The sequence below is a fragment of the Petromyzon marinus genome, unplaced genomic scaffold, assembly GCF_048934315.1.
Source record: "Petromyzon marinus isolate PM22_M1 ecotype Great Lakes invasive population unplaced genomic scaffold, UKy_Petmar_22M1.pri1.0 PM_G_Scaffold_169, whole genome shotgun sequence".
Classification (NCBI taxonomy): domain Eukaryota; kingdom Metazoa; phylum Chordata; class Hyperoartia; order Petromyzontiformes; family Petromyzontidae; genus Petromyzon; species Petromyzon marinus.
In genome coordinates, this window is record NW_027422727.1 from 36551 (window position 1) to 50528 (window position 13978).

General features: G+C 40.8%; 1 protein-coding gene across 1 annotated transcript in view; it reads left to right on the forward strand.

Annotated features, from left to right (window-relative positions):
- Positions 1–13978, forward strand: part of LOC142911119 (uncharacterized) — a gene marked incomplete at its 3' end in the record, with an annotated part of 30409 nt that overhangs the window by 5807 nt on the left and 10624 nt on the right. Inside the window, exons 4-7 of the mRNA XM_076060187.1 lie at positions 2127–2343; positions 7218–7449; positions 11263–11351; positions 12108–12173. Coding sequence (XP_075916302.1) covers positions 2127–2343; positions 7218–7449; positions 11263–11351; positions 12108–12173 — 604 coding nt within the window. The remainder of the gene's footprint in view (positions 1–2126; positions 2344–7217; positions 7450–11262; positions 11352–12107; positions 12174–13978) is intronic.

Below are 13978 nucleotides of genomic sequence, written 5' to 3' on the forward strand. Positions count from 1 at the left end.
GAGTTTAATAAGAGTGGTGAGTGGAGTTTAATAAGAGTGGTGAGTGGAGTTTAATGAGAGTGGTTAGTGGAGTTTAATAAGAGTGGTGTTTAATGAGAGTGGTGAGTAGAGTTTAATAAGAGTGGTGAGTGGAGTTTAATAAGAGTGGTGAGTGGAGTTTAATGAGAGTGGTAAGTGGAGTTTAATAAGAGTGGTGAGTGGAGTTTAATGAGAGTTGTGAGTGGAGTTTAATAAGAGTGGTGAGTGGAGTTTAATAAGAGTGGTGAGTGGAGTTTAATAAGAGTGGTGAGTGGAGTTTAATAAGAGTGGTGAGTGGAGTTTAATGAGAGTGGTGAGTGGAGTTTAATAAGAGTGGTGAGTGGAGTTTAATGAGAGTGGTGAGTGGAGTTTAATAAGAGTGGTGAGTGGAGTTTAATGAGAGTGGTGAGTGGAGTTTAATAAGAGTGGTGAGTGGAGTTTAATGAGAGTGGTGAGTGGAGTTTAATGAGAGTGGTGAGTGGGTTTAATAAGAGTGGTGAGTGGAGTTTAATATTGTGGTGAGTGGAGTTTAATGAGAGTGGTGAGTGGAGTTTAATGAGAGTGGTGAGTGGAGTTTAATAAGAGTGGTGAGTGGAGCTTAATAAAAGTGGAGCTTAATAAGAGTGGTGAGTGGAGTTTAATAAGAGTGGTGAGTGGAGTTTAATAAGAGTGGTGAGTGGAGTTTAATAAGAGTGGTGAGTGGAGTTTAATGAGAGTGGTGAGTGGAGTTTAATAAGAGTGGTGAGTGGAGCTTAATAAGAGTGGTGAGTGGAGTTTAATAAGAGTGGTGAGTGGAGTTTAATAAGAGTGGTGAGTGGAGTTTAATAAGAGTGGTGAGTGGAGTTTAATAAGAGTGGTGAGTGGAGTTTAATAAGAGTGGTGAGTAGAGTTTAATGAGAGTGGTGAGTGGAGTTTAATAAGAGTGGTGAGTGGAGTTTAATTAGAGTGGTGAGTGGAGTTTAATAAGAGTGGTGAGTGGAGTTTAATAAGAGTGGTGAGTGGAGTTTAATGAGAGTGGTGAGTGGAGTTTAATAAGAGTGGTGAGTGGAGTTTAATAAGAGTGGTGAGTGGAGTTTAATAAGAGTGGTGAGTGGAGTTTAATAAGAGTGGTGAGTGGAGTTTAATGAGAGTGGTGAGTGGAGTTTAATAAGAGTGGTGAGTGGAGTTTAATGAGAGTGGTGAGTGGAGTTTAATAAGAGTGGTGAGTGGAGTTTAATAAGAGTGGTGAGTGGAGTTTAATAAGAGTGGTGAGTGGAGTTTAATAAGAGTGGTGAGTGGAGTTTAATAAGAGTGGTGAGTGGAGTTTAATAAGAGTGGTGAGTGGAGTTTAATGAGAGTGGTGGACGTGCTGCGTGGGTGGGCGAATGATCCACGGTAAAACTGGCTCCACGTGGAATGTTTCTGTGCTCACACAGCGGGTTTTAAATGCATTAAAATAAATGTGTTATTTTCACGAAGCATAAATCTTCATGGCCGCGAGGTCAAATTGCCCTCTTTGCAAGCAATTTTATAACGAGCTATTTCCAGTTGTCTGTAATGTGGTCATCTTTTGGGTGATTGCATCTGCCGGCGTGTTATTTTTTTGGGGATTTGTTAAATGCGCAAATAATCGCTATGGATATAATAAACACGCCATTTTATTTCTTGGAAAACATTTACGGTCATTTTGAATACAACATTAAAAATATATTTTGTATCCATGCAACACGTTTTAACTTGTTAAGCCGTGTTTGAAATCCATGAGTGTGAACAAGACGTATGATTGATCCCCCTCCTCGTAATACGTTAGGATGGTGAGTGTTTTGAAGATGCATTGTGTACAATTTTTTACTTACATTCCATACTCATTGCTATGGCCCGTAAACAGTAATTTAAATTACACTCCACACATCGAATGTAAACATGACACAAACGCATTCGCGAGCGTTCATAGCCAGACTGTAAGAATATCACGCTGCATCTTTTGAACAATTTTCTGGTTTCTAAATTACGAGTCGGGCCTCAGTCGGGAACAACAAATGTCCTGCGCATTGCTCACAGTTTGACGTTGACTTGGAGCTGCGGTCTGTGCTGCTGCTGCTGCTGCCCACGTGTTGCTGTGTGAGCAGCAGGACGGTGATGGACCTCCTGATTGAACTCTGCGGTTCCTACTGGTTGAGCCCTGACGGCCACACCCTGGAGCTGCTATCGAGGGACGATGCATCGCCTCTACAGTACGGGCCCAGCACACCGCTGGGGGCCCTCGGTGCTGGGACGGCCCTCCTCAAACCTCGGCCCGCCGGCGATGACCGACTGGAGAAGCCGATGCAGCCCGTTGTCCCGGAGGTAAAGCGTTGATTCGCTTACGCGGCCTCGTCGTAGACAAGACTTTGTACAGTCGAAACGCGCTGAAACCTGCGTAGAGATCTCGGAGTGACAAAGCTGATTAGCAAAATGGACGTGTAAGCAAAGTGGCCCGGTTCATGCGTACATGCAAATAACTATTATTAGATGAATTATAAGAGTTTGAAACTACACTTTGAGCTAGATGTGGCTATGGGTGTGTGTTAACACAGCATGTGTGTACGTTGTCAGTACACAATTTTAGTTAAATTCTCCTTAAGTACATTTTAGACGTCATTGCCTTCAATTGGTTAGCTTCTACATTAGGCGTCTTTCACACATTTCCTCGGCCGTGTCGTGCTTGTTGACACTTTGTAGAAAGTCTCGCGTGTTGTTACAGGTAAAAGGATGTTGTACAGTTTTGTATTAGGGTCCATCTGTGGATTACCGTGTTATATACATGGCTCTCCGATTTGACCTTTGTGACAGTGTGCCGGATTCATTTCTGAACCTTGCACGCATGCTGCCGACTACACCGTCACGCGATGAGTATCATCGGGAAACCTTGACCCTTCGGGTCAAATCTACTTATGAATGGAAATATTTGTGAGACTGGATTTGGTTGGATTTTGGTATCTTGACTAATGAAACATGATGAAATGCCATTATCACATCATGCCTCACTGGATGCACCGGTTGGTGTTACCCGCCAGTTTACAACTTGCAATTTATCAATCTTTGAAATAGCGTGATCAACCGGACTACGCGTTGATTGTGTTTTGACCGACCGACTGTGTTGCTTTATATGGTTTCCAAATGTTTATAAACCCTGTTTGTCTGGTATGCTTCTCTCTCTGTGTCCCCTGTTGTATCTGTGTTAGTTCCCCAGTACTTGGGTGTCTGTGTATACATCTGAGGTTATGTGTCTCCCCTCTCTCGTAAATTTAGCTCTTCTGTACCTGATGATGGCTGCTTGTGTTGCAACCGAAACGTCGTACGCTATTATGTTATTTTATTATTTCTTATTTATACGTGACTTTGCCGACAAAAAAACAAAGAGTAACTACATTTTGCTTTGGCTCAGTTCGCCTGCAGATCATGTTTTTACCAGGCTATACTTAGCATTCATCCAGTAGAAAATTTATACTGAATGATGATGCGGATGATGATGATAATACTTATCCATGGGTGGAATATGCTATGCAAACATTCTTATTTAAATATTTTTTTTTACTTTTAAGCATCTTGTATAAACATTGCAACCTAATTAATTTTAAAGGAAAATATTTCCCTCTCGTCACTTCACCGGCTGTGATTATATTTATCACTTGCATTCAGTGAAAAGGATGGATTGCTTTTAGATCAAAGTATTTACGCGCCATACTTGGCTTTATTGAGAAGAGAGAGTTGGACCGTTCCGTTCTTCTGTGCAAAGTTGAAGTCTGCTTCGAAAAGCGTACGATGCTTTTTGTTGTTAAATCTTTTAAATTTGACTGCCTCGTTACTTGGTAGTAATGAGGAAGTCAAATTTCCTCTTGGAAATATGTGAATGGTTGGAGTAAGATTTCAATTGGTAAAAGGAGACCGGCAGTCTTATGAATAATACGAAGGGCTAAGATGCAGCCACTTTGTGTGACTATTTGAGTGGGACTGTGGTGGTCAGGCAGAGTTGGAGTTGGTCAGTTTAACACGTAGCAGGCTTTCGCGACCAATATCATCCATCATAGAGGTTTTTGGGTTAGACCGCGTATAAATATATAAATGTTGTGTCGTGAAAACCCGCCACCACCCGACACAGCCAACTAGTAAGGGCTGTCGCGTAAACAGAACGTGGACGATTCGTCACTAGTACAGCACTCGTGTGTAGTGTATAGTGTAGTGTATAGTAGTGTATAGTGTAGTGTATAGTAGTGTATAGTGTAGTGTATAGTAGTGTATAGTGTAGTGTAGTGTATAGTAGTGTATAGTGTAGTGTCTAGTAGTGTATAGTGTAGTGTATAGTAGTGTAGTGTATAGTGTAGTGTACTAGTACAGCACACCGGTGTGTTGGGGAGCCAAGCCACAACATTTACAATCTGAGTACGACGTTTTGCCAGTAATTACAACCAGCTTCATCAGGCGACATCCAGAGTTGTGGAGAAGTCTTCCTGTCTCGTTCCTTACAAGGAGGCGTAGATGCGTTTACTTTTGATTTATAGCCAGGTCAGCCTATACTGTCATAGTTTTATGCAACTGTTTCCATATTTCCTACTTTATTGACACCAACACAAGTACAATTAAATTACAATAATGAAATGCTCTTAAACAGAGATATGGATACATATTGGTAATTAGAGACATGTGTTTTCCATGATATCCAAATCTATTACGTATTTCCAATTCTACTCTGCATTGTTTAGTCTGAAATGTAATTTAAGCATGCTTAGCAACTGCAGGTGCTTTAATCCTGGGGATCAGTGAACAAGGCCTTGATCTTCTCTCCGGTGGTGGCTTTGCATTGTACACCAGGATCAGGGGCTAGTTTAGAATGTTTAGCGAGTATGTAAATGTTGTGAAAGCCCAATTTTACCAGAGGCCATGGTACATTAGTTGATATTCTACCAAATGACAAAACGTCTTAGATTTTATCTTGTGATGGTTGTTTATTGTATACTAGACACAGAGGCATATAGCTGGATACAGACCGATAACCTTTGGTGCATTTATTTTCATCTTACAAGTTTAACACGTAGGCTTTCGTGACCAATATTATTCATAATAAAGGCTTTTGGGTTGGATCGCGTTATTTATAAACGTGTCGTAACCCTTATTGTTAAATTAATTATATTGCAACTACAATTCCTTATAGGGGAAACTATTAGTAATTAATAACAATTGAATAATTACCAATCTATTATATAATTACAATACCCTCCCCCTATCCACCTCTAATCGCTGTGCCTGATATGAGTTAAATGATGACGTCACCCTACTGCTGCTCTATTTAAGACCGGGAGCAAGCAGAGAGGGCTTCACCATTCTGGCGAATTGCCCGATGATGCTGGATCTAATCACCAGCGAAACGTCGTATTCACAATGTTGTAAATTATGTTGTGGATTCACTCTTCAACGCGCAAATGGGCTAAAGTAGTGAACTAATTGTCTTTTACTCTTTGGTTCTATTCGGTAAAGTCACCACGTAGGTAAAAAAATAAAACAATAAAATTCTCACGACGTTTCGGCCACAACACAAGCGGCCTTCATCAGGTGAAGGGATCAGGCTGTCTCGAGGACAGCGCTGGAGTGAAACACAGCCACGCTCAGACTACGACCTTTAAGTTTGGCTGTGTTTCACTCCAGCGCTGTCCTCTAGATGGGCTGGTCCCTTGACCTGATGAAGGCCGCTTGTGTTGTGGCCAAAACGTCGTGATTTTTGTTTTATTTTTTTACCTACTACGTGACTTTACCGAATAGAACCAAAGAGTATGGATCCTTGCAGTCACGAAAGCTTCAAATCTAGAATATTTTGTCTTTTGTGAACGTGACACATGTTTACTGCTTTGGCCATGTCGGGTGGTGGAGGGTTTTACGACACATTTATAAATAATGCGATCTCACCCAAAAACCTTTATCGTGAATCATACAAGTTACACGATGAATTTGCTTAGTTAGAGGCTCTCCCCAGGGGTACAAATGCATGCATCCTGTCATCCAGGATATATGGAATATTACACAGCAGCATTTGTTAAGCAGGTTATATACTGGTGATGTGACCCAGAAATTCGAAACCAGCTTACTTTCTGAAATCATGCTTTGTCTGCACTGCTGGAAAATATTGGTCTGGAAGGTCCATAGGCAGAATGGATGAAACATCATTACAAAAAGGTTTTTGTTGGGACTGAGCATGAGCCCAGTACAGAGTCACAGTACAAGGGGGGGAACAGAAAGACAAAACATAATTTTACAGTCTGTTTATTATGTATTCATTACCCATGATCCTCCACCACAAACTTGAGTTTGTGTATAGTTTTTCTGTTTTCTGCTGCTGAATCCACCATAGCTTTAATGGTGCTGCTGTTCTAAACAGCTGGAAACAGCATTTGTTTAAAAGGGCAATTCACAAGGTCGAAACTGGTGCAGAGTTTTCCTGCAAAGGCAAAGGCCCCATTGGGTGAGAGACAAATACAATAACATTGTTATTTGTGTGAAGAGGTGGGCTTCCTGTCCCATTGAACCTCCACTACAGCACATCGTGAGGTTTTAGACTGTAATTCAGACCAAGTGTAACCCAGTTTTAGTCCCCCTTAATCCACAGCCTAGCCCAGTATTTCATTTTTAAATGGAGAAATTTAATGAACGTTGACAGCTGGATCCTAAGAGGGTAAACAAAGACGGGATTTTTTAACTACAGCATTCAATTCGTCGATCCTCTACTTAAATCTCTTAATTCTAGATTTAAAGCTTTCGTGACTGCAAGGATCCATACTCTTTGGTTCTATTGGGTAAAGTCACGTAGGTAAAAAATAAAATAACAAAAATCACGACGTTTCGGCCACAACACAAGCGGCCTTCATCAGGTGAAGGGACCGTGCTGTCATGAGGATAGCGTTGGAGTGAAAACAGCCAAGCTCAGGTCATGGCCCATGCACCTCCTACGTACATCGTGCTCATGTTTATACTAATTCCTTTGTCAAAGCCTGTTGCTTCCTCCCACACAGCTTAAAGGACGCGACCTGGGCTTGGCTGTTTTCACTCCAACGCTGTCCTCGTGACAGCACGGTCCCTTCACCTGATGAAGGTCACTTGTGTTGTTGTGGCCGAAACGTCGTGATTTTTTTACCTACGTGACTTTACCGAATAGAAGCAAAGAGTATTACATCACTTAATTTGTTTTTCAGCAAACGGTGCGGCTGACGGTGAACTACTCGCGAGCGCGTAAGAAGACCGTGGTTCTGGCGAGCCCGCGCGCGGCCCTGCAAGCGCTGCTGCCCGACATCTGCAACGAGTGCGAGCTTAACGTCCACCACACCGCGCTGTTCGGGGACGCCAGCGAGACGGAGCTGCTCGATACGTCGTGCTCGCTGTCCGAGCTCGGCGTCAAGGAGGTGTACGCTGTCGACAGGAGCAGAGGTTTTGTTTTAACGTTACTTTTGAGCTGATGGAAAAGAACAAAAAATTCGTTTCGATTTGAAGCTTTCGTGACTGCAAGGATTCATCCTTCTTTGGTTCTTTTGGTAAAGTCACCGCCACGTAGAATGAGAATAAAATAATAAATTAATAAAATTAAATAACACAATAAAATTCTCACGACGTTTCGGCCACAACACAAGCGGCCTTCATCAGGTGAAGGGACGAGACTGTCTGGAGGACAGCGCTGGAGCCGCTTGTGTTGTGGCCGAAACGTCGTGAGAATTTTATTTTGTTATTTTATTTTATCAATTTATTATTTTATTCTCATTCTACGTGGTGGTGACTTTACCGAAAGAACCAAAGAATAAAAAATTAGTTTTATCATGGCGGTCCTTTATAAGGCTGGCTTAAAGCCTACCTTCCCTGCAGTTTCTTTTAGACTTGTCAATAGAACCTCCTGGTTATTGACCTAGAATTCATCTTCTTTGGTTCTTTCGGTAAAGTCACCACGTAGAATGAGAATAAAATAATAAATTAATAAAATAAAATAACACAATAAAGGTCAGACGACAGGTCTGTTCCTTTCACCTGAAGAGGGCCACTTGTGTTGTGGCCGAAACGTCGTAAGAATTTTACTGTGTTTTATTAATTTATTATTTTATTCTCATTCTACGTGGTGACTTTACCGAAAGAACCAAAGAAGATGAATCCTTGCAGTCACGAAAGCTTTAAATCGAAATTTGACCTAGAATTGTTTATTTTATCGGTATGACTTTTAAGATAACAATTTGTTTTAGACGTCTGTATATATGTGTGTATGTGTTCATGTGCGACTATATTTTGTACATTACAGGCCTATATATAACGCGTAAAAATGTTTCTTATATCATCATGCAATACATTTTTTTATATTTCATTTTGATGCCTTCCACACTACCCTGATATACCTGGAAATAATTCTGTTCTCATTTCAATCGTTCTGATGTACAGTCTATTGTCTAAATTTTGATTTAAAGCTTTCGTGACTGCAGTAATTCATATTCTTAGCTCTTTCGGTAAAGTCACGTTGAAGGGAAACAATAAAATATATTTTAAACAAAATATATTTTATTATTTTATTGTTTCCCTTCAACGTGACTTTACCGAAAGAGCTAAGAATAGTCTATGGTCTGTTTATGGTTTTTTTTCTGAGATTCCAAATGCAATGACACTTGTCTTCCTTTCACGTACTTTTATCATTATTATAGTTCATTTGGAATCGCGGACCCCCATGTGGTGATGCTTTAAACCGTGTGCACCTTCTGAAGTTTTAATTTTTTGATATTCTACTCATTTGTTTCACCTCTAAAGTTTTCAGACATCGGTATATCTTTTGGGTTTCAAGGTATTTTACTTGTCAGCATCCTGGAAATATGCCCTGGTCATCTGACTTTCAGTTTTGATACCCCCCCCCCCCTCCACTATAATAAATAGCCTTGCTATCCACGTAGAGGTCTCTTACAAGTATATTCTAGTTGCTGTGCCTACTTTTGTGACAGTGTTCATAACTGCTAGCATTTTAAAAGTAAATAGTGCACGTGGTATCTGCTCAAATATCTCTAGTTAGATGCTGATGTGAGCATTGCTTGAAATCAGTCCGCCCGGCAAACTCTCTCAGTCTGCTCACTCTCGGTCTAGTCGCCTCTGGTTCTTTCGGTAAAGTCACCACCACGTAGAATGAGAATAATAAGATAATAAAATAACACGATAAAATTCTCACGACGTTTCGGCCACAACGCAAGAGGCCGTCTTCAGGTGCTTAAGGTTGTGTGAAATCCCTCCCCGTAGAGGTTAAATTTCGATTTAAAGCTTTCGTGACTGCAAGGATTCATCTTCTTTGGTTCCTTCGGTAAAGTCACCAACACCACGTAGAATGGCCGAAACGTCGTGAGAATTTTATTGATGGTGACTTTACCGAAAGAACCAAAGAAGATGAATCCTTGCAGTCACGAAGGCTTCAAATCGAAATTTAGTCGCCTCTGCCTCGTGCTAATTTGTGTCAGTAGGCAAAGCGCATGAATTGGCTTCGAACCTAAAGCCGCCGTGATTGGATTTCTCTGTCGTTCCTTTGGCTACCCATGCATAGCAAAGGAGGTCTCATAATGTAAATGCTCACCCCGAGCCCTCGATACTCTGATGGTGCGCTGTTTTTGAGTTGCACGCCTTTTGGCGTCTTCTGGTCCAACACCAATGGAGACTAGGCTCTAAAGAAAAGCCGTCTCGCGTGTGGACCAATCAAATTCAAGGACAGTGCCAATATTATTATCAGAGTTGTCTTTTTGTTTGCATTTTGACTGCTTGTGCTGTGGTTATTGCAAACACGATGCCTTGAATAAAGGTGTCAGTTTTTGTGCCAGTCAAAAGGGTAAAACCTATTACTAATGCAGAGGATTGTTCGTGTTATTTGTTTGTGCGTGCGTGCGAGTTTATGAGCTGCATGTTTGGGCTTGCTGGCTGCTGGAATCGAGCACGGAATGTTCACACGTCCCGTGTGCGGCCACCATGTGGGTGAACTGACTTCTTGGCCGCATTAATAATGGCTTGGGAGGCTTAGAATGTCCGTGCTTGGACAGCTCCATGGTTACCGTGACGGGCTGCAAGTTTCAACCCCTTGGCACAATCAGCGCCGTTCTCTGCTGCGCGCTTTGCTGCATTTTGTGTGCCACCAGCGCCACCCGGTGGGAAATTGAAGAAGTGTAAAATATATAAGCTTAGCTCTTTCGGTAAAGTCACGTTGAAGGGAAACAATAAAATAATAAAATATATATAAAACAATAAAAATTCTCACAACGTTTCGACCATAACACAAACGGTCATCTTCAGGTGTGAAAACGTCGTGAGAATTTTTATTGTTTTATATATTTTTTTATTATTTTATTGTTTCCCTTCAACGTGACTTTACCGAAAGAGCCAAGAATATGAATCACTGCAGTCACGAAAGCTTTAAATCGAAATTTAAGTGTAAAATATTTTTTTTTTACAATCCTGCCATCTAGTGGAGAAGTATTGTTACAATGAACAATGTGAACGCTCCGTAGAGGTGTACCTAAAAAAAATATATACACAAGTATGGTGTAATATGCATGTTTATATCAACATTTAATAAACACCTTGATAATTTTGGTACGTGCGTGAAAATAGTACACCTTTTGCAATTTGAAGTTTCTTGGGTTTCAAGCGTCGTACAATTAATAAAAAAATAGACCATGTACTGAAAGGCTTAATTAATTTAACTTTAATAATAGTTGGGTTTTTCCCCTTTTTTCTGGCAACAAAACTGAAACCTTTTTAACAAGGATTCATGCCTACTGCATTAACCACAATACCTGCAGTCAAAATGCAAACAAAAAACATACTATGATAATATATGGTGCATTGTCCTTGAAACTGATTGGTGCACAGGTATTGTGGTTAATGCAGTAGACATGAATCCTTGTAAAAAGGTTTAAACAACAACAAAATAAAAATTGAAAAATTCTCACGACGTTTCGGCCACAACACAAGTGGCCTTCATCAGGTGAAGGGACCGTGCTGTCATGAGGACAGCATTGGAGTGAAAACAGCCTCCCACACAGCTTAAAGTACGCGACCTGGGCTTGGCTGTTTTCACTCCAACGCTGTCCTCATGACAGCACGGTCCCTTCACCTGATGAAGGCCGCTTGCGTTGTGGCCGAAACGTTGTGAGAATTTTTTTTTTGCTTGTTACGTGACTTTAGCGAATAGAACCAAAGAGTACCCTGTGGATGTATTGAGTGGCTCTCTTTGCGTTACAGAGCTGGGCCATGGCCTGAACGACAACGCAGACCTCCCGGAGAAAAAACACAAAGGGCTTTGGAGCTTTTTGCGGCCAAAGATAAAGAAGGTCAGTACGTGACACACTTGCACCCCTGCGTATTTGAAATTGAGCGGTGTTTTTTCTTGCCGTGGTGTTCTCTTGTGACTTCATTAAACGGTGTGTTATTCTCTTGTCGAGAGGAGTGTCATGTGTAGATACACGGAGACATGTTTGTAACAAGATATAGTAATAGGTTTTACCCTTTTGACTGGCACAAAAACTGCCACCTTTATTCAAGGCATCATGTTTGCAATAACCACAACACAAGCAGTCAAAATGCAAACAAAAAAGACAACTCTGATAATAATAATATTGGCACTGTCCTTGAATTTGATTGGTCCACACCCGAGACGGCTTTTCTTAGAGCCTAGTCTCCACTGGTGTTGGACCAGAAGACGCCAAAAGGCGTACAACTCAAAAACAGCGCACCATCAGAGTATTGAGGGCTCGGGGTGAGCATTTACATTATGAGATCTCCTTTGCCAGTAACAAAATATATATTTGTAACAAGTCGGTGTGTTTATAGTTCAAATGTATTCTGGAGGCATTTGCTTTTTATTTTTATATTTCCGCTTATATTTGAATATACTAACACGTTGCGTGCAGAAGCTTGCTTTGAACGCTGTTGGGACATGTTCTTGCTGTTGATACTAACACACGCAACCAGCTACTTCTAGCTGTTTTGGTTATTCTAACAACTTCCCCCCGTGCGCATTGTTGAGTATTTGCTGTCTTTGCTTACCCGCGTGTCATGTCCTCATTCTGCTGCTGTGGCTTTCCCAGAGTGATGATGATGATGTTTCCGAGCGTGGTTCCAACAGCTCAATGCATGGTGACAGTAGCAGAGACGTAAGTACTAACTCTGTTTACAGCCCCGCTAACGATACTAACGGCAGTGCTAAACAGAAAATAATTCCTCATGCTTGTGCTCACAGCGGTAAATGTCGCACAGGCCCATCACTTTTTAGCGCTAACCCCGTTCCCTTTTAATACTCAGTTGCCCTTGAAGAACTGTCTTGAATTATGGTGCTATGATTCAAATTAAAGCTTGCCTTTGGCAAAAAAACCTTGAAACCTGTCAACATGATTCATAGCTTCAAAGCTAAAGCAGACTGTGTCATTAAAATGTTACGCATTTTTTTGCACATCAAACTGTTGAAAAAGATAATTTTCCGTCATGCCGACCTTATAATTCAACGTGAAAGACATTTTTTTAAATATAATACAACACTCGTAATTACCCTTTTTACATTTTAAAATGTGGCATTGATATTTTGTGGGGAGCTTATAAGGTCCCCACAAAAATATCAATGTGTTATGCAGTGTAGTCCTATAGTTCGTTATCTTTGTTTTCTGGTTCACTTTATTGTTAGAATCGTATTGGAAAATAATTTTAGCTATCAACTAAATCAGTTAATGCCATTTTGAGAATTTGTGTAAGTTATCTTGGTGGAATAAGTTGTACAGGTGTAGGTGTAAACTGCAAAACAACAACTTTCCAGAAATTATTCACTGGTAAAACATGTTTTAGACCAATTTAGCTGACAGTGCACCCTTTTGGAAGCATTAGCGATTTATTTAGCTGTATAGTATGATTCATGCTGATTCCATTGATGTTGAGAATCATCAAATTCAGGGTAAGTACTGTTAATTCAGTGATCACTGTACAACTGGATTGTTGAATGATTAAATTACAGCCGATTTTAAGTTTATATTTATCACATACCTTGATTTACTTTTGAAATATTTAAATTCAAATGTATCAGTTTATTTTAATGCAGATGTATCGTGGTTGCTGTAGGTGTCACTCAATACACATTTAAATTGTTGGTGCGACATGTTTTTTGCGTATATATGTTAACAGTTATTACAATGTACTATTTAAAAGGTTAATACAGTGGTTCTCAACCCGGGGGGTGGGAAGTATGCCCCTCTATGGGAAGCACAAAAAACTTTCAAGCGGGGTGCAGGCTGTGGCATGAATACCGTGCGTGATACATTTATCATGTGCAAGGGGAGGAACCCCATCGCCATATTTGCAGCAACAAAACACCAATAATTTTGATTTAAAGCTTTTGTGACTGCAGTAATTCATATTCTTGGCTCTTTCGGTAAAGTCACGTTGAAGGGAAACAATAAAATAATAATGTATATATAAAACAATAAAAATTCTCACGACGTTTCGACCATAACACAAACGGTCATCATCAGGTGTAATGTTGTGTGCATACAGTGCAATGTACATTTCAATTCGAAGCGTGTGCAGGCTTAATGCCAAGATCAACGTGGCTTCTCCAGTTTGTGATTTACAGGACGTGCCACAGACTGAGACCGGTGCGGTTTTAGGTCCAAATTTGAGCACACGTTTGAATTTGCCGTTACTCTGCCCCTCTTAGAACTTACTCTCTCGTATTTAGTTCAAAAGCAGGAGACTTGTTAGCGGCACGTCTCCCTGCGCGCTACACCATAGCACGTAGGCCTTGGCACTTGAGTTGTAGGGTAGGGACCACGTGGCCAGGTGCCGCTTGCCCTCCACACCCATCGGAAAATAAAGTGAGCTGGTGAGTAATATTTTTGTCGATGTTATCGCTGACCACTGGCAAATCCTGTTCTTAAAGCTTTTTGTTGTCGATTTATATGACGTTAAGTGTTTG